The 20,621-nt window shown below is 35.8% G+C and overlaps 1 protein-coding gene across 1 annotated transcript; it reads right to left on the bottom strand.

Moving 5' to 3' along the window:
- Positions 1–9,690: 9,690 nt before the first annotated feature.
- LOC107791289 (uncharacterized) lies at positions 9,691–19,602 on the bottom strand. Its single transcript, XM_075240845.1, has 15 exons — positions 19,411–19,602; positions 18,006–18,609; positions 17,586–17,898; positions 17,152–17,298; positions 16,936–17,024; positions 16,739–16,831; positions 15,404–15,530; positions 14,324–14,388; positions 13,992–14,166; positions 13,500–13,691; positions 13,371–13,418; positions 12,081–12,218; positions 11,769–11,851; positions 11,133–11,248; positions 9,691–10,090 (listed from the first exon to the last, which is right to left on the bottom strand). Exons 2-15 carry the CDS (start codon positions 18,593–18,595, stop codon positions 10,020–10,022), a joined length of 2,247 nt encoding a protein of 748 aa, XP_075096946.1. The 5' UTR covers positions 18,596–18,609; positions 19,411–19,602; the 3' UTR covers positions 9,691–10,019.
- Positions 19,603–20,621: the final 1,019 nt, after the last annotated feature.

Raw genomic sequence — 20,621 nt, 5'->3', positions numbered from 1 at the left:
TCTAAACTACCAAGGACAAGTGGCAGCTATAACCAAACGCACGAACATCTTCCGAATCAACACTCGACGTCATCAGTAGCTCCGCTCCAAAATCTGCACTGAACGTGCAGAAGTGCAGTATCAGGACAACCGACCTCATGTACTGGTAAGTATTTTGTCTAACCTCGACGAGGTAGTGACGGGGCTTTTAGCTGAAAGATGCTTATTGTTATAACATGTACATTAAACTAACAATATGGGCAGTTCAAAATATAACAGATAAAATACTGTATAAAACTCTGCGAGACAATCAACAATTACTAGCAGGAATCACAATAGAAGATTTACAATCCTTCCTGGTATGAGAAGTGTATTCAAGATATCAAGTCAAATGGCACGATAACACCCTTCGTGCTTCTATCTCATCCTCACCATATATAAATAAATTTATGTGACAAATCAATTAGCACGACAACACCTTTCGTATGTTCAACTCATCCTTCCCAAATGTACGGGCTTTTAGCTGAAAGATGTTTATTGTTATAACATGTACATTAAACTAACAATATGGACAGTTCAAAATATAACAGATAAAATACCGTATAAAACTCTGTGAGACAATCAACAATTACTAGCAGGAATCACAGTAGAAGATTTACAATCCTTCCTGGTATGAGAAGTGTATTCAAGATATCAAGTCAAATGGAACGGTAACACCCTTTCGTGCTTCTATCTCATCCTCGCCATATAAAAATAAATTTATGTGACAAATCAATTAGCACGACAACACCTTTCGTGCGTTCAACGCATCCTTCCCAAATGTACGTATAGTATAACCAACCAGATGACAGAAACACGGTAATAGGATTTACAAAGTAGGAAATATGCAAGTAACAACAATGGACGAGGATATACATGTGGGCAACAATAAAAGACTAGGCAGAAAGCACGTGAGTAATAACAACCAATAGGAAAATAAAGAGTATCAACTTCAATTAACTAGCATAGTGGAGGCCTAAGTACAAATATAGCAAACAAGAAGGAAACACAAGATCTTTACAAGTTAACAAGCAAGGGCATGAATGACTAGCATGGTGGAAGGCTTACACTAATGTGCAACAGAATAGACACAACATGAGTATAATTATAAAAGCAGGAAATATGTATGGTATTTGCAAGTTAAGCAAGTAGAAGGTATGAGCAACACAACAACAATTGAGATGGAGATCATGAAAGAACAATGGCAATAAATCACTTCAAATCCATAATTGTGACAATAACAGTTCAAGGTAAAGACAAGAATATATACACTGAAGGCTGATATCTAACATAATGCATGTCCCTCATCCTCGCCTGCACGGAAACACCCATCGTGCCATGACCTCACGATAATATATAAGAATAACGATATAAATAAAATGGTACGGCGTCACCCTTCGAACTTTAACTCTCAAATGATATGGCACGGCATCACCCTTCGTGCTTTTACTCTCAATAATGTGGCACTGCATCACCCTTCATGCTTTTACTCTCAATAATATGGCACGGCATCACTCTTTGTGCTTTTAATCTCAATGATATGGCACGACATCACCCTTCGTGCTTTTACTCTCAATAATATGGCACGTCATCACCCTTTGTGCTTTACACTGGCCCTCACATGATAATGTATAAATAATGGCATGGAATTACCCTTCGTGCTTTATACTCTTTTTTACCAAGCATATGAGTATCAATGACAAATAAGGCAGGAAGCACAAATAATATCAGGGAGAGTGTTTTAATAGATATTTCAAATAAATCCCAATCACATCTTTCCAAATCAACAATGATTCAACAATCCTCGAGAATCATGTTATTCAAATACTTCCACAATTCTCACACTGATCCACAACACAAGCATAGAGTCTAGTATCTCATGAGTATGGGTCTTAGTAATTAAATAATGATTTCGCATAGAGATGACCGAATTAGAATATCAATGTATTCTCAGAATCCTACCAACTTCGATCAAGTTATGTTGGGCTAATTCTTGATTACTAACATTTTATATTACGTTCTTAACATCGATAAATCAAGTGAAGCATGAAGCAAGGAAGTTATGTAATCCTACAAGACACAATTATAGCAAATCTACTCCCGAGCATGATTAAACCCGACACATATATATACGCTTGTCACCTCATATATGTATCACCTCCGCATGTAGCAAACAATGACAAATAGGAGGAAAAATTCCCTCAACATAGTTAGGCAAAATACTTAGCTCGAACAAGCCAATAACAATACCGAGCAAGACAAGCGATGCTCCAAAATGTCATCCCGCGCGTAGTGCAAAACTAGCCAAAAGTAACTCAAATGCATCAAATAAACCCAAGGAGGAAATTACAATTGATAAAGAACGAATTCTACAGCAAATCCCAAATCCGGCCGAAAATCACACTCGGGCCCACGCCTCGAAACTCGACAAAACTCACAAAATCCGATAGCCCATTCAATTACGAGACTAACCATACTAGTTTCACTCAATCCCGACTTCGAATCGGCTTTCAAATCTCAAAAGTTCATTTTATGAAATTTCTATAATTTTCTCCAAATTTCCACCTAAGATACTAATCAAATGATGAAATCAGTGATATATTCATCTATATTAACAAAATCCGAGTTAGAATTACTAACCCCAATGAATTCCTTGAAAAAAACTCGAAAAATCGCCACAAACTGAGCTCCCTAGGTCCAAAATGTGAATTAATGCCCTAAATCCCGTATATATAGTGCACCCTTTGGTCTCCACTATGCGGTCCACGAAAATCTAGGCATGTCCGCGAAAATCCAAGCCCATGCGGTTGCAAAAAAGTGGTGCGGCCGCACTTTTGGTGGCTACACTGATAGACCTTAGTATTTTGGCTAACACTTTCTCTACAGATGACTAAATGATGACTTCTCGACTTTTCTGGAAACTAGACACGAAGAGCTACAACTTCCGTTCTTAAATCATCTCAAAATTCCTTGCACATCAAAAGATATGGGCTTCCGAAGTCGGACCAGCGGATCTGCAGATCTCCCCTAGATCGCGGTCGCGACCAAAATTATGCGGTCCGCGCCCCATCCACCGTAGTCTGCAAAAATTTTGTCGAGGTCTGCGTTTCCAAGGTACCAGAACCATGCTAGAGTTCCGGAAATGTCCGGACTCGCTCAAAACTCACCTGAAACACACTTGAGGCCTCCAGAACCTCAACCAAATGTACCATCAAGTCCTAAAATACCATACCAACTCAATCGAGCTCTCGAATCACATCAAACAATACAAAAATATGAATCGCACACCAATTCCAGCTTAATGGACTTAAAACCTCAAACTTCCACACCCGATGCCGAAACCAGTCAAATCACGTCTGATTGACCTCAAATTTTGCACACATGTCAAATTTGATATTACGGACCTATTCCAACTTCCGAAATCGGAATCCGACTCCGATATTAAAAAGTCCACTCCCGGTCAAACTTCTCAAAAATCCAACTTTCGCCATTTCAAGACTAATTCAACTGCGGACCTCCAAATTACAATTCGGATGCGTTTCTAAGTCCAAAATCATCCAACGGAGCTAACAGAACTGACGAAACTCCATTCCGAGGTCAAATGCTAAAAAGTCAACTTGGTCGACTCTTCCGACTTAGAACTCAAATCTTGAAGTTCATTCTTCCAAATCGATCCCGGATAACTTGAAAACCAACACCGATGATTTACGCAAGTCATAATACATCATGCGAAGATACTCAAGCTCTCAAGATACCGAGCGAAGTGCAGATTCCCAAAACAACCAGTCAGGTAATTACAAACGTGGGATCTGAGGAGGGTAGTGTGTACGCAGACCTTACCCCTACCTTATGAAGGAAGAGAGGTTGTTTCCAATAGACCTTTGGCTCAAGAACAGTGAAAAAGGACACAATAAACAAACATTAACAATGACAAGGAAATAAGATAAAAGAAACAAATAGCACAACATGTAATAGCAGAGAAACTAAGAATACGAAGCTATAAGAGAAGTGCGACAACTACCTCAATAATGCCACATCATCTAATCAGCAAGGAACTCGGAATAGGAGAATAAGATTAGTACTAATACTACTAGAAGAGACTTTTGACTACCTGTCAACCCACAACCCTAATCCTCGACTTCCACATCTACCTGTAGAGGGTCATGTCCTCGGTAAGCTGAAGTACAGTCATGTCCTGCCTAATCACCTCTCCCCAGTACTTCCTAGAATTCCCTCTGCCTTTCCTCTAACCCGCTATGGTCAACCTCTCACAACTCTTCACCGGGACATCGATGTCTCTCCTCTTCACATGCTCCAACCATCTCAGCCTCGATTCCCGCAACTTGTTTTCCATAGGGGCCACACCCACCTTGTCCCTAATAACTTCAAATTCCTAATTCGGTCCTTCCTGGTATGCCCACACATCCATCTCAACATCCTCATCTCTGCTACTTTCATCTTCTAGACATGAGATTTCTTGACTGGCCAACACTCGGCTCCATACAACATAGTCGGCCTAACTACCATTTTCTAGAACTTGCCCTTAAGAATTGGTGGCACATTCCTATCACACAAAACATTAGACGCAAGCCTCCATTTCATCCACCCCGCTCCAACACGATGCGTAACATCCTCATCAATCTCCTCGTTTCCCTGAATAACAGACCCAAGATATTTAAAAGTATCTCTGTTGGGGATGACTTGTGTATCAAGCTTCACCTCCACTTTTGGTTTCTCCGTCCCCACACTGAACTTGCACTCTATTCAGTTTTTGTCATACTCAACTTGAAACCTTTAGGCTCTAGGGTCTACCTCCACAACTCCAAGTATTCGGAATAGTGTTGTCCATGAAATTTCACTTGAAGTTGAATTTCGGAATTTTTCGGAAATTTGAAAAACTCCAAAAAGAAACTGTTTTTCAAAATTTTCAATTCAAATCGCTCACAAAAATTCAAAAACAGCTCTAACTTGTATTCATGTCCAAACACAACTCTAATTTTCAAATATCATTTTCACATAAATGTTTTTTACTTTTTTTTTGAAATTTTACAATTCTTATGCCCAAACGCCCACTATATCTTTTGGTGGGTGTTGTGTCTTCTTACGGCAATGGAAAATGCCTCACTGTATTCTTCTATATTTAAACTGTATATCAAGTTGGAGTTTATTATAGATTTATAGCGCTATTAATGCCAAAATATAATCACAAACATGTCAGCTTTTCCATATGTACGAAATGAAATGATAATACATGATTTTACGACCCCAGTGAATAGTATGGTTCCTGCTATCATCTGGTCGAAATAAAAAGGTACGTAAATTTTTTATGAATAGTCACAATCATAGTCACGAAGAACAAAATTGAGAAGATTTGTCTTTTTTCGCGACAATAAATTGAAAAAAGAAAACGACTACTCCCTATATTTCAATTTGAATGACACAATTTTCTAATTAGTCTGTTTTAAAAGAATAATACATTTTTGCAATTTGAAATAATTTAATTTTAAACTCTTCATTTTTATTCATTTTATTCTTAATGAGATGTTTTTATAACACAAACAAATATCATGGTCCCATAAAAAATTTACCCCTTAAACTTTTTAAGACACACGTTTTAAATTTTTTTTTTTTTTTAAACTTCGTGACGAGTCAAACTACGTCATTAAATTGAAACAGAGGAAGTATTTGTTTATAGTTTTGATGGCTAAAATTTCGAGTTTTGAATATCCATGTGATAAAATTGGCGAGAAAATAAGAAGTACGAGTTTGAATCCCCTCCAGTATTTAAGCCTCCAATAATTATCAATTGTCTTCTTGATTAAATCTACAAGTGGACAGAAATAAGCATGTGTACTGCATTTTTAATAACCAAAAAGACCAAAACAGACGAAAAGCAGTTTATGGAGTATGTATTATGTTGCTCCAATATGGGTGCGGGTATTTTACGCAAATTCATCTAAAATAAATTTATCTTCACATTAATTCAGGTTCGAGGCACAGATCGGCACATTTCTTTTTGTTGAAGAGTAATTTAGGAGTATATATTTTGTCAAATATAATTTAACTCGATTTCTATTTACTAATTAAATCAAAGAACAAATGATCGTTTTGTAATTATGACTTGATTTTTTATTTTTTAATTAATTAATATTCATTGAAAACTACTCAATTTCGTTGAGGATACTGAGATACGACTTGCTTTTTGATGGATTCGACGCGAATCCTATCATACTTTTGGAATATTCGAACAGTGTAATGTATTTGTCAACATCCGAAATAGATAAGCTCAAAAGAGAGAAGAAGAATTAAGGGAAAACAACATCAAATACTCCAAAATTGCTGAAATTCATAGCTAGGAACCCACCAAAAATTCTTGGACCATGATTGAGTGGCCAAAAAGATGTTGGGCTAAACTGGAAAAAAGAGCACGGTATAGCCAGTTTTCGGATTGGTCATTTAAAAATAGTCAGCGTTTACGAAGTCAATGAAAAATAGCTACTATTTTGCTGCAATAGAGACCGGTCCAATATAATATACTGGAGTTCAGTGCACCTGTATATGAACTCCAGCATATTATGCTGGACCGGTATACTTTGCTGACTCCAGTATAATATACTGGAGACAGGAGCACCGGTGCTCCAAACTCCAGTATATTATACTGGACAATTATACTTGTTGGAACTCCAGTATATTATGCTGGAGTTCTAGTGTACTTATGCTGGAACTCCATCATATTATGCTGGAGTTCCAGCATACTTATCCTGAAACTCCAGTATAATATGCTGGAGTTCAAGCATACTTATGCTAGAACTCCAGTATAATATACTGGCGTATTTTTCGGGTTTTGAACAGTATTTTCGCTCAGATTTATCTTTACATGAAAAGTGGCTAAATTTCGATTACTTTTGAAATTGGGCTATTTTTGAGCGACCAGTTGTAAATCTGGCTATTTTGAATTTCTCCCGCTAAACAGGTCTAAAAGTGATCCTAACATGGTGTAATATTGCAGAAAAGTATATCAAATGACTTTGAAAATGGATGGTTGATTTTTTGACCTCGCTTGCTCCATGGGCAAACCTTAAGGTCAAATGTAGCGTCCATGGAGCAAGCAAGGAACAACACTTGTTAAACTTGAAATTCTGTCCATGGGGCAATCGGTGTCAAAAGTGACACCTGAAGTATCCTATTTGTGCAAATCACCTGTAATATTGTCCGTTTTGCGCCAAGTCCACAACTAAAATGCCTCACACCATTAGGAATATTCAACTCCTTATAAGTGGTTTTCTTTTTTACTTTCCACGTGAAACTTTGTTTCGTACAAACCCAACAAAATAAAAAAGGGGAAAATTAAATACATCAGGGAAAACAAAAACGTGAAATAGGAATGTCATTGTTTTGGGTTCTACTCAATTCTACCAAAAAGAAAGTGGAGGAAGTGCACAGTTAGCCACTAATAACACATGTATTTACTTCTAAGCCACTATTTAAAATGTCTTTAGTCTTTAGCCACTGTTTTAATAAACTTTAACTGCCCGGACGAAAATACCCTTCTGCTCATATCCTTAACTTTAGGACTTCAAGACTACATGTCCTTAACTTTTGAACTTGTAACTCTAAGTTCAGGACTTCAGGACTACATGTCCTTAACTTTTGAACTTGTAACTCTAAGTTCAGGACCAAGTGTCCTTAACTTTTGAGCTTGTTAGTCTAAGTTTAGGACATATTGTCCTTAACTTTTGGGTTTCTTAGCTTAAGTTCAGGACCTATTGTCCATAACTTTTGAGCTTGTTAGTCTAAGTTCAGGACTTCAGGACCTATTGTCCTTATCTTTTGAACTTGTAAGTGTAAGTTCAGGACCTATTGTCCTTAACTTTGGGCTTCTTAGCCTAAGTTTAGGACCTATTGTCCTTAACTTTTGAGCTTGTTAGTCTAAGTTCAGGACTTCAGGACCTATTGTCCTTAACTTTTGAACTTGTAGTTGTAAGTTCAGAACCTATTGTCCTTAACTTTTGAGCTTGTTAGTCTAAGTTCAGGACCAAGTGTCCTTAACTTTTGAACTTGTAATTCTAAGTTCAGGACCAAGTGTCCTTCACTTTTGAACTTGAAACTCGAAGTTCAGGACCAAATTTCCTTAACTTTTGAACTTGTAACTGTAAGTTCAGGATCCATAATGTAGCAAAAAACCAAAAATAATAATAATAATAATAATAATAATAATAATAATAATAATAATAATAATAATAATAATAATAATAATAATTATAATAATAATAATAATAATTGCAATTTACATATAAGATTGATGTCAAATTACACAACAGAAAGCTAAGAACAAAAAGAAACAACTAAAAAAATAAAAGACTACAGAACCTAACCAACCAAAAGAAAAAGAAAAATAATGGCTTCTAAGATCACCTTCTTAGTCCTCTTTTTTTTTTTAAAAAAATGGATATCACGGCTTAGAATGTGATCTTAGAAGTATTATTGTTCACTAGTTTTAGAAGTATTATTGGGAAAAAAAAGGACTAAGATAGTGATCACTATGATCCAATTCATCGTGTTCTGACCGCAGAGTGTGCGACAAAATGTGAGTTTGTATTATTGGTTACTGGTTTTCCTTCCGGCACAGTTCTTTTCCCTAACATGAAAGAGATAGAAGAAAGGGTAACACGGTCTTTTCATATTAATTTTAATAGACTAGTGGCTACTATTGCTAAGCATTAAAAATGCTGGATAAAAAGTAAATACCACTTTAAAAAGTGGCTACCCCACACAATTTTTACAAAGAAAGTAGGGGTATTATCACTTTTAGCACGCGCCAGAAACTATTTACATTTAGTAGTTGAAAAATTGTATAAATTTTGTATAATTTTTGTATATAATATACAGAATGTATATATGTAAAAAAATTATACATTTTTTCGACTATTATTTTGAAAGTGGCTATACAGTATCATTTTTCCAAAAAAGAAAGTACATATGTGAACACAGACGTGAAGAAAGAGGACTTTTTGTCTTGGGTTCTATTCTTTTTCACTTCTCAATCGCAACTCTTACTTCTCTATCAGGTGAAAATGCAGACATATGGGTGCAACTCATCTCTGTTGTCTCCAAACCTTTCATGGTCGACAAGGTCGAGAGTGGTGAGAGGTCCATAGAGGATGGAGACGTATTAGGTTATTTTGGAAATGTTTCATGTGTTGTGGTCTTGTGGATCATGACTAGTGAATACAATATCATCGAAAGACTTGCATCCAAGAATGTGAGCTATTGGTTAATAAAGTAAATTACGAACCACAATATCTTAGGTTCAAATTTCAAAGAGGCAAAAACACTAGGTGATGTGCTCCCATCTGTCCAAATATTAATAGATAAAGTTAGCTGATACTTATTAATCAAAGTGTGCAAAAACTAACTCGAACACCACGGGTATTTAAAATAACATCACCGAAAGACTTGCACCTTTGATGAAAAAATTAGGACAGACGCCTTATGAAAAGGTGTAGATTTTCCAAACAACAATGAGTTGGATGCAGTCCAAATCATTAGTAAAGTACGTTAAGATCTTCAATTCCAAAAGAATCTCACAATTTAAGATCCATATTACTGAAACAGAACATGTTTCTTCATCAGAAAGAGATCCAAATTATTGAAACAGAACATAAACCTTCATCAGAAAGGAAAATAGGATGATTCTCCACTATATATCAAAGTCAAAAAAATATTCAGCCTTAATCTCAGGACTGCCTTTACATGCCTAACGGTACATATTTATTTCTTCATAGCTTTGTTTCTTTTACCATCTTCCTATGAAATATCTGAGTTCATATGATATAACAGAGTTACTCACATGGGACTAACCTCAATGACTGGAAACGTCAAAGCTTTGAGAAAGAAAACTAACAGACCTTTCTATAATTGGGGGCCTAATTATATGCTGGACTACGTTAGTGTAAGTGTAATGTTTTATTTAAGAAACCAAAATTGTTGCGTCACTCTGTCTATTCATGGGACCTTGCTTCTTCTACGCGGCTGCCAAGCTTAACAATGTCTTCAACAAAAATCTTCCCATCTGCAACAAAAAGACTCAACAGAAGTTAGAAGCAGCATAAATAGGGAGACGTTCAGTTTTCGGGTCAATTTGAAAGATACTATTAACTCCCCTTAAACTTGCAAGGCATTAAGATAATTAATTGCTATCCTACTGTTGTACAAATACATAAATTTCCATTATAGGTCCTAATAAGAGTTGCTGCTTATAAAAACGTGTTTATTTCATTCACAAAATACAGCAACTTCAGTATCAACCCAAAGAAGAAAATTGTCTATGAATTAAACATCCAGTTCGAGAAATTAAAAAGAATGGAAAAATGTTAAAAGAAAAAGAAACAATAGACACCGTAAGAGGTGACTGTTCTCTAACTTCTTTGAAACAACAACAACATATCCACTGTAATCCCACAAGTGGGGTCTTGGGAAGGTAGCGTGTACGCAGACCTTACCCCTACCCTGTGAAGGTAGAGAGACTGTTTTTGATAGACACTCGGCTCAAGGACTCAACTTCTTTAGAAAATGAATTAAATTAAAAGCAACTGAGAAAAAAACGAGGGTCATTATCAGGAATCTGGAACCACAAAAATGTAGTTATTCTATATAAGGAATCTTTGGTGTCCATACGATATTATTACTAACTTTTCCGATGTCTATATTTACTACCAATGAACAAATATGTCATCGATTTGAATACACACAGGATAATTATTTAGTTAACCTGGCTTTTTTATGACAGTTGAGGTTCGGAACTCTTAATTCAAAGACTATGCTTAGTTAGTACGTGACTTCTTTACTGGTTTAACTCTTCTAATAAAACTCACATTAAATGTCTTTGCTAAAAGCTACACAGAAAGACCATCAAGTGTGATCTCTGTTAATTGCTATCAAACAAACAGTGACTCAACAAAAAGGCTTTTAAACTGCAAAACGCTTTTTTATATACGCCAAATTCCAAGCAATGTCGATGTGTTTATGATGACCTTCCACAAGAGTTCCAATAACAACCATAAATCAACAGTCAAAGCATGGATCTTTCTGATTTCGAACAAAATAAAACTGACCTGTATCTTTGGAAAGGTTGCTGATAAGTTCTTGAACCCCTTCTTTGCCAAGAGTATCCTTTAAGTAGTTGGCTGCAGCTGCTAGCTCCTCGGGAGTCACTTTCCCATCATAATCCCTGTATAACAAAACAATATGCAGGTCAATTAAAAGCTAAATTTTGGATCTACACAATTGCAGATGAAAATGTAACTTCCCCAGCAAATTAGATCACCATAGTGAACCAGAAACCTGATCACATAAATGAGAGATATAAACATGATTAATCATTACTTCCACTCATGATATGGTAATGTTCTGCTGCATGGCTCATGATTAATATTCCACCAATTCATCTTTAAAGGATAATAACATAGATGTCATTCAAATTTGCAACATGAGAATCACTCTGGGTGAACAAATTTCTGCTTGCATCACTGCATGCTTGTGACCGGGTAGATTAAACAATAAGAAAAGGGAACAACATTTCCCCAACTCCGACCTCTATTTAAAATGGTTTTTACACTATTATATTCAAGATACTTATAAGTGCAACCAAAACGCTGTGAGATGTATGAAAAAGAAAATGTCAAAGCCCAAAAGTGATCATCAAGCAAAAAATTTTGATAAGGATCACCAAGCAAACCACTGCTATTCACCTGTCAAGTATTCGCCAATGGTCGCCAATTTTGGCATCAACATCATCAATTTCCTTCTCAAGATTTTGAAGCATGGAATCAACCTGAAACACATTAGCCAATAAATAAATAATTTTAAGTCAGCTGTAAGAAAACATTCTTGTCCTCTGTTAGTTTCCCTTGATTATCTGCTCCCTCCCTCTGTATCATTGAAACCGAGTGCATATTTCTCAATTTCTAGGCTACCTTATCTGATGCTTTATTCAATTTATTTTGGGCTATAGAGGACAAAATATATGCCTTCACCGACTTAATTTAGGAAGAATGTCTCACCTTATCTATGAGTGCAGATGAAACCTCATCATGTTCAGCAGCATGATCATTCTCATCATGAGCAGCTCTATATGCCTTGATAGCATCCAATTCACCACCTGTACCCTCTTTATCTACCATGCTATTATAAAGTTGGATCTGACAAGAAAAGGAATCCTCCATGAGTCACAGATTCTTGTTGACGAATTACCTGACCTTATAGGGAACCAAAGATATACTCGCTATATGCATTGCACATAAAGAAAAATACCAGAAAAACATCAACAGCAAAGCGATCTAGGGAGCCCATGGGTGGAATTTCTTTCTTTTATTTTATTTGAATTTATTTTTCGGTTGGAGGAGAGGGGTAGAGGGGGAGACAGAAGAATAGCTGGAGAAGAGGGGCACCCAATTAATTATCTGTTAAGAATTGAATGTTCTGCTGCTTAAGCAAGTCAAGGAAGACGGTTGAAGTAGTTTGCTTCTTTTTGGCTTCTATCTGAGTGATGTACTAGTTTGTACCATCTTGACACTTTATCAATCAAATCTTACCTTATCAACAAAAAGAAAAAGCTAAGTGGAAAATTAGCCCATGCTACAATCATCAATATTACTACCCTCTCTGTCCCAATTTATGTGGCACTTCCCGAGATTCAAACTATGTGAGCTTTGACCATCATAATATATTTTTTCATCAAATTGACATGAGAAAAATTGCAACTTATAGTACTTTTCGCATAGTTTTTGAATATTCAAATTTTTATTTTAAAATATTGAGTTAATCTAATCCAGTTTAGCTTCAAAGTTTAGTCAAATTGACTCTCGATAAGCGAAAAGTGTCACATAAATTGGGAAGGAGGGAGTACTTATCTCTTTTACCAAAAGGAAAAGGAAAAAGAAAGCAGGTTAAGGAGCAATTTGTTTCTTTGCCCAGAATTTGTAATTTCAGTATAAGCAATAACCAATACTCCCTCCATTGGAAAATGAACATTCACCTTTACCTTTGTTTCCCATTTTAAAACAACAAATAGTTCAACTAAAAGCAAAAGAGAAATTTAGCAGGACAAAATCAAGATCCACATGACGTCCATCAATAAAATTAGACAATATTCATTAACAGATAAAGGGAGGTCCAACATGATTAAACAAGGAGAAGAAAATAAGAAGCAGCAGCAAGTACATAATAAAATGCAAACATAACAAAGAATCATTAAGAGCTATAGAAAATAGAGTTATAAGAGATTGATAGAAAAGCCTCGGGAACTTTTCTTGGTCTGATTTCTCGTACAGTTTAGCTTCAGAATGACATACCTCTTTACTTACAAGCCTCAGGAACTCTTCACGCTCTTGGCTAACAGACTGCATAAAATAGAGTTATAAGAGATTGAGAGAAAAGACCAGGTATTAAACAGTCCAAAACTTTTTCGAGTCCATCCTTACAGAAGCAGAAGCTAGAACAGCCAAGGCACGGCTAATTTTACATAGCTGCTCTTGTTTGTCAATTGCTCTTGCTCGAGCTTGCTCTTGTGCTTCTGTAGCAGTTGGAATAGTCATCTCTTTCAATGCCACATCCTCTTCACTACAGACAGATTCCTTCCTTCTGGTTTTCTCTTCTTCTTTCTCTTGCTCCTCCTGCAGAAAAGTACAATTACCTCTAAGCAGAAGACTACTGATGTTTACACAACTTGATATAGAATACACATGCCTTAAGAGGTAGATTCATTTCCTGATGGATACTATAGTCAAAAAATAGAAGGGATCTTTACACAAATAGGAGGCTGGATTCTTCAAAATATAGAATCCCACTTAAGAGAACCAAAAAAGAACCACAAAATCCAGTTTTTGTGTGTGTGTGTGTGTGGGGGGGGGGGGGGAAAGCAAAAGAGATGCAGCATCGGACACTGTTCATTTCACAATAAGAATAAAATCAACCTTGATAAGCTCCTCCTGCATTTCAAGAAATTCCAGTTTCCTCCTCCTTTCCGATAGCGAATCTTCAGATGGCAGGGAAGTGATGCCCACAGTATCCACAACCTCATCTGGTAGCGAAGACAGTGTAGCTCCAACAGCCTCCTCTGGCTTCAACCTTCCAGAAACAGTGAAAGCTCTGCTCACAGAATGGGGGGAAAAGCAGGTCATGTGTGCTCAAAGGTGAACAAAATAAGTAGTTGCAAGTTCAATAACTTCAAGAAAATGTGTAATCGGGGCATGCATATACTAGTTTGCAGGTGCTAAATTTCAGAGAGACAGAGAGACTAAGATACCTGGAAAGGATCAGAAGTGATGAAGGCACTGAATGATTAAGTGACAAATCCAACCAATCTCGGAGCTGCACATAAGAACAACAATATTAGAACAAAGTATTGCACGTATTCAATGATTAACTTTGAAGTTCATTTCCCCTAAAGTATGTATATATTCTTCTCTTCAAGTTTTCCTGCAACTGGAATGAACTAAAGAAATTTCTTCTTTTTGTCAAATTCAATTTCTGAGAGGGGTTAAAAATGAATGTGTGGAAGTTATAACATAAACTTCTCCTCCCCTTTGCTCTCATACTTTCTTATAAAACAATGGAAATGGACCTTAGCGTCACCCTTTTACTTCTCCACCTGCCCATCAGCTTTGTGTCAATGAAGAAATCAGTACAGCTAATTGAGTGCTTCTACAAACTTATTTCTTCAAATCCATTTGAGATCAGAAGGATCATAGCCACTTAATTCCATGTCGTATAAAGTCCTTCACATTCAAAGTCTAGATCAAACAGACAATTCCCCCATCACTTTAAACCAGCTAACTTTATAACGGAAAAGTGATAGCCCCTTCATCCCTGTTTATTTGGCACTCTTCCCTTTTTGTCTGTGATTGAAACATTTTCATATTCAGAAATTATATTTGAGCCTTACATTCCCAATTTGTCCTGATTGAAAAAATCTATGAGAATTGGCATGACTTGATGCAGATCCTGCTGCATAGAAATATAGTGTGGTACTAAGAGTACTTTTGATATTTTATGTATATTTGGTCCATGTGTCAAACGCCTTCTTTCTTTCTTTCTTAAACTTGTGTCTACTCAAATAATCCTAAAAATATTGAGATGAGTATTTTTCATTGATAACGAACATTTTCAACAAGAAAATCACTAAAATAATGAAGTCAACATAGAATATCTTAGCAAAGATAGTCCAAAGCAGATATCGCAAGAGCAATCCAATCCTCCATCTATACCTTAGCTGAAAAAGTTGCTGCAATTCGGTAAAAACTATTGACAGGATATCCACATAATATCAAATTGAACAAATACATTTTTATTGATTTTTTTTTTGCAAAAAAAATTGACAAAGAACCTGTTGGCGCATTTCTTCAACGGAAAGTAAACCAAGCATGCCTCGCTCTCTACAATCTTCACGAAGTTCAGCTTCCGAAAGAGACTCCACTCCTTCTGCTTGAATCAATTTGTCATCATTTTTAATCCTATGAAAATGATAGGATCTTAAGTGTCACATATATCTTACTAGATGCAACTGTACGAGAACTAAACTAGTCACTTCGAAAGTAGATAGCATGTCTATGTATGACATGTCAATGAACATGTATACGTGTTCCCTGAGAAATTGCTTGGCTGCTAAATCTCCAAGAACATGTGTTACTTCACCTTTTTTCCAGGCAACTACTGTTTGCTAGAGAAAATTAATACTGATTGTTGATGTGTGTGACCATCTCATATAAAAGCTTAAGTTGTTGGAGAGAACACACATTTATTTACTTAATTATGTTTGCAATACTCCCCCTCACGTGCGGACTTAATTCTTTTTGATAAGCCAAGCACGTGAAAATTCTTTTTGATATTGGATGGCGGTGAGACTCGAACCCAGGACCTCTCCTTGCTCTGTTACCATGTTGAAGTGTGTGACCATCTCATCTAAAAACTTAAGCTGGTAGAGAGAACACACATTTATTTACTTAATTATGTCTTCAACACTGACACAGACAGGTGAAATTGCAATGTTTGTGCTACTGACTAATGCAGGTTCTTGTTAGAAGAGTAAAGACAGTTTTTTTCATCAACAATGAACCAAAAAGACGTTTTGGGGTCTCTTAGGGGTCACAAAGGCAGTGAAATTTTTTGTTTCCCTCAGCAAATAACTAGTCGATCACATTATTTTTTTTTTCAATAAAATGAATATATTCGCAATTATTTTCTTGCAAAGTCTCCGCGGATTTAAGCTTGTCTGAGCTACATAGCTTGTCAATAGCAAAGGAAAAGCAAAATTAAACAAACTGTAACCTCTTCCCAGCTAGTGTTCAAAAGTCAAAAGGAACTGAACATACATCCACGTGAAAGATTATTTTCTTATTTCTGTTGACAAATTAAACAGACTGATATACCAAGTTCCTCTTGCTGATGCAATTTTTCTAGACAATGCCTCAAACACCTTACTCAGGGTTCGAACACCATCAGCAAAAGAATTTCATGTCATACTAGAGATTCAGAAAGTGACTCACTACTGAGCAATGTTAGTGAAACTTGTACCTCCACAAACGTCAAGAACAAGTCAAACTATGACCTACTTCCACAAACTGTGATGGACTAAATAGAAACTTACATTCAAGAACATCTATAATGGTCTCTAACATACATTTTCTTAAAACAATATCGTACATGGAAAGAAGGGGCATACCTTTGCAATCTCTTCCGAAGCATAAAACGCAAATAAGCATCTGTTCCATAAGGACTGATCCCCATATACTTGCACATACTTACTAATCGGGGCCTGAGAAATAGAGAAGATTCAAGTCCTTCTATATTCAGATAGATTGTATATCACGTTGACTAGATAGAACTATAGAGTATAAAAGAATTAGTTATAAACCCAACCTGCTTATATTATCTAGGGTAAGCTCATCATTGAACAGCTTGGCAAAGCCTAAAATTTCCTCATTCGTGACTCCTGCACCTCTTCTAACCTGCATGAAGTTTCATATTCAGACAAGCAGAATGCTATTGATCTTCGTTGGCACTTTCTTTTTCCATATTTTTAGCCTCTGGATGCATGTAGGGGATAGCGATGGTTGTATATCAAGAGTGCGTCACCTTGATCAGAAATTCATCAAGATCTTCAGCTGTTTTCTTTAGTTCTCCACTCCGAGAGTTTTGGACTTCTTTAGCCATCTCCTTGACGGTGTCTTGAAGAAATTTTGCATATTCTATCCTCGCAATCAACCTTCTCTTTAATGCTTCCTATAAATGAAGCATTCCAAGCAAGTAAATTGATGATCTAAAGGAGGATAAACTCTTTACCTTAAGTAAATGCAAAAGTAACAGCCTGAGATTGGTAAAGCCACTGCAATTTGTTTGAGTTAGCACAAAAATTATTTAACCAGTACAAATAGGAAACCTATATTGAGATATCAAGGCCTAGAATTACATACCAATATGAATATACGACATCACACGAGTAAGAAAATTACAGACTACTCAGACAATAACATAGATTTTACTTTACACTCAGAAAGAAAATATTTGACCTGTTCTTTCATTTTGTCTTGAAAAGTAGATGGCAACATGTTTGGAAACAGCTTTAAGAATACAGGCAGTAAAAATTCCATGAAGGGGACAATGACGAAAACAGCAAATGGAACCAGCCTGAATATATCAGCTGTAGTTCGTGTGAGCTGTTGCCTCTCTCTTCTAGAAAGACTCTTTCCACTAGCTAGCTTTATCAACAGTCTTGAACTGATCCTCGTATCAGCCCAGAGGAGCTTAGAACCTAGCCAATAATGCTGCAGAGTAGATATAAACTCATGTCTCCAGTGAGCAAGCTTTTTGGCCCAATCTACCCTGAATAAAGACCACAAAAAAGGGAAAAAGGAAACATGCACTAAGCACTATCAGAGAAACTTCTTGTTTAACCAAAAATAAATCAACGGATTCTAACAAATCCTAACCTACTCATCGAGGCCACCACCCTCAAAGCAGGACCAATGCCCAAAAGTGTCGCCCATACTCTCTGTATAATAGATTTAGCAACCTTCTGAGATTCTTGCAGCCGTTTTGCTTTTGCTTTGGCCTTTGCAGTACTTAGTCCTACAACAGCTTGATCACATTCCTCAGGAGATGCTTCACTTTTCTTTTTGGCAATCAACTCTTCTTCATCATCACTTTCCAAATTAGGTTGCTTTGCTGTTGCTGTAGAAGCACAACGTACAGAATATGGCGACAACCTCACACCAGCTGAAGAAATAATATCGACTCTTCTATTTACATAGCCAAATACTGTAGCGTTAAAACATTTTGGCTGGAGGAATCCTAAACCCGAAAATCTCGAAATTCCATCGTTTATTGCAGAAACATCGTCACTATCCTTTCTTTGATCTGAACCTTGACAGATAGAATTCACAGTTGAGCTAAAACCGCGGGAATCCAAATAATGAGCAGATTGCCCATTCCCCGCCTGAAGAGTTTTAATAGACCGAGCAGAGACATTCAAATAGTTAGAAAGAAGCCTCCTTCTCCGTAGAATTGCTCTAGAAGCCATTACTTGCCTCTTCACTGAAAGACAAAAATCATGTTCAGTGAGTGGCATACAAGTTACTCAAAAAAAAACTCAATATTACACTTCATTATTTCTTCACATCCGTCTACACTAGGCTAGACGGAGTTACTCAATATTTGTGTTGGTGGAAGGACTAGGTAGCTGGTAGATTAGTCGAAATGCGTGCAAATTGGCACTGATATCACTATTACACACACATACATTATATATGTGTATGTTTGTGTGTGTAAAAATACACCAGCATTAAAACGTCATACTGTATTAGTTGACTATTATAAGACAATGTTTTCTCCTTTTATTTCATCTTAATATATACAATGCAAATTTGTGCTAACATTTAGAAAGGAAAAAAAAAGATTGCGAAACTTAAGTAAAGCTAAAATTAAATTATATGGGACACAAGCATCAAAAAACCAAATATACTCAATTAATCTCCTATTATAAGACAATGATTTCTCCTTTCATTTCTTCTTAACATATACTATGCAAATTTCTGCTGAAATTAAAATTACATAGAACACCAGTAGTAAAAACTGCAAACACGCTAAATTGATCGCTTATTAGAAGATTATTATTTTTTCTTAACATCGCAAATTTCTGCTAATATTTAACAAAACATAAAAACTTGCAAAAAAAAGAAAATCTATAAAGCAACTGTTTTTCACAAATTAATACTACAAAATGAGACGACGATTCGCGAAATTTTAAATAGAAAAATAAAAGAGGAAGCATAAAATTGAAGAATTGTCCTCAGCTGAAAACATTCAAACTAGTGATGAAATAGCTTTGATACTTACAAATTTCGCCTCGGTGATGCGCAGAGAAAATAGTTTTGCTGAGAAATTCACACTGTCAACGTGTGTATATATGTACGAAGATTTAAAAATGATTATTGGATTTTATTAAATGTATCTAGAGAGAGAAAAAATGGTGGAGAGAGAAAGCCAGATTGTTGAAGCTTAGGGTCAGAATTTATACATGAAGGTCTCAGGACAAAGGAGCAGCTGAGATTTTGGGGGAAAATGGAGGGTTTTAGCAATCAGGTGTCGTGCAGGTACAAATTATTCGGTGTACAGCAACATTGTGGACCCGTAGTTTTTCTTTTTCTTTTTTCATCTTCTCCAGTCATATTTTAACACGTTTTCTGGATATAACTTATTCTTCAAGTTTTTTTTTTTTTTTTTTTTATTTGTTTGATAAGGTAGAAATAACTCCTATTTCAAGTTGGAAAGTTAAAAGTAACTTGGAAATGACAATTGTTTCTGGATCATGATTTCTATGAAATTTTGATTTGAAATGAAATTATATTTGGATTATACTTATTAATAAAATACTTGGAATAAAGTTGATGGTCGAAGGTAATTCTTCAAAAACATGAAATATAATGTATACCCACAATTTTAAATTAACTACTAAAACCTACCAAGCTTTATATATTTCATTACTAATTATTACCGAATAACCAAACCTGGTCATTTGAACAACGGAATTTTGATGAAGCCTTTAAAGTTTAAAATATTGCATGCTAATATTAAAATATTTGTAACATCGTCCAACCATCCAACGGTTGATCTAAAATTTTAATTTAGTGAAGTTCAATTTTTAAATTCTTACAGCTGAATTTTATTTTGCTTTTGAAATTATGAATTAATGACTAATATTTGTAAAATTCTAATGATTTCCTGTAATGGCTACTCTATCATCTAACACTGTCTTCAACAGCAAAATAAAAGCGAAATGAAATATATCGGTGAAGATTAAGGGTCGTTTCTATAATGCCAACACTAATTATCAGCTAACGACTTCAACATTCACTTGTAGTATAGGAGTATGGATATGCCAGAAAGGAAGAAAAACAATTAATTGAATGATATAGCGAATTAGTAGGGTTCGGATATATAAAATTGTAATTTTTGAAAAATAATATTAATAATATTTAAAGTTAAATTAAAAAATGGTATTTGAAATTTGAAATTCTGTTTGGACAATGCATTTTACTTGGAAAAAA

This window comes from Nicotiana tabacum, chromosome 20 (assembly GCF_000715075.1).
Source record: "Nicotiana tabacum cultivar K326 chromosome 20, ASM71507v2, whole genome shotgun sequence".
NCBI lineage: Eukaryota > Viridiplantae > Streptophyta > Magnoliopsida > Solanales > Solanaceae > Nicotiana > Nicotiana tabacum.
This window is presented reverse-complemented; position numbering and strand designations above follow the sequence as displayed.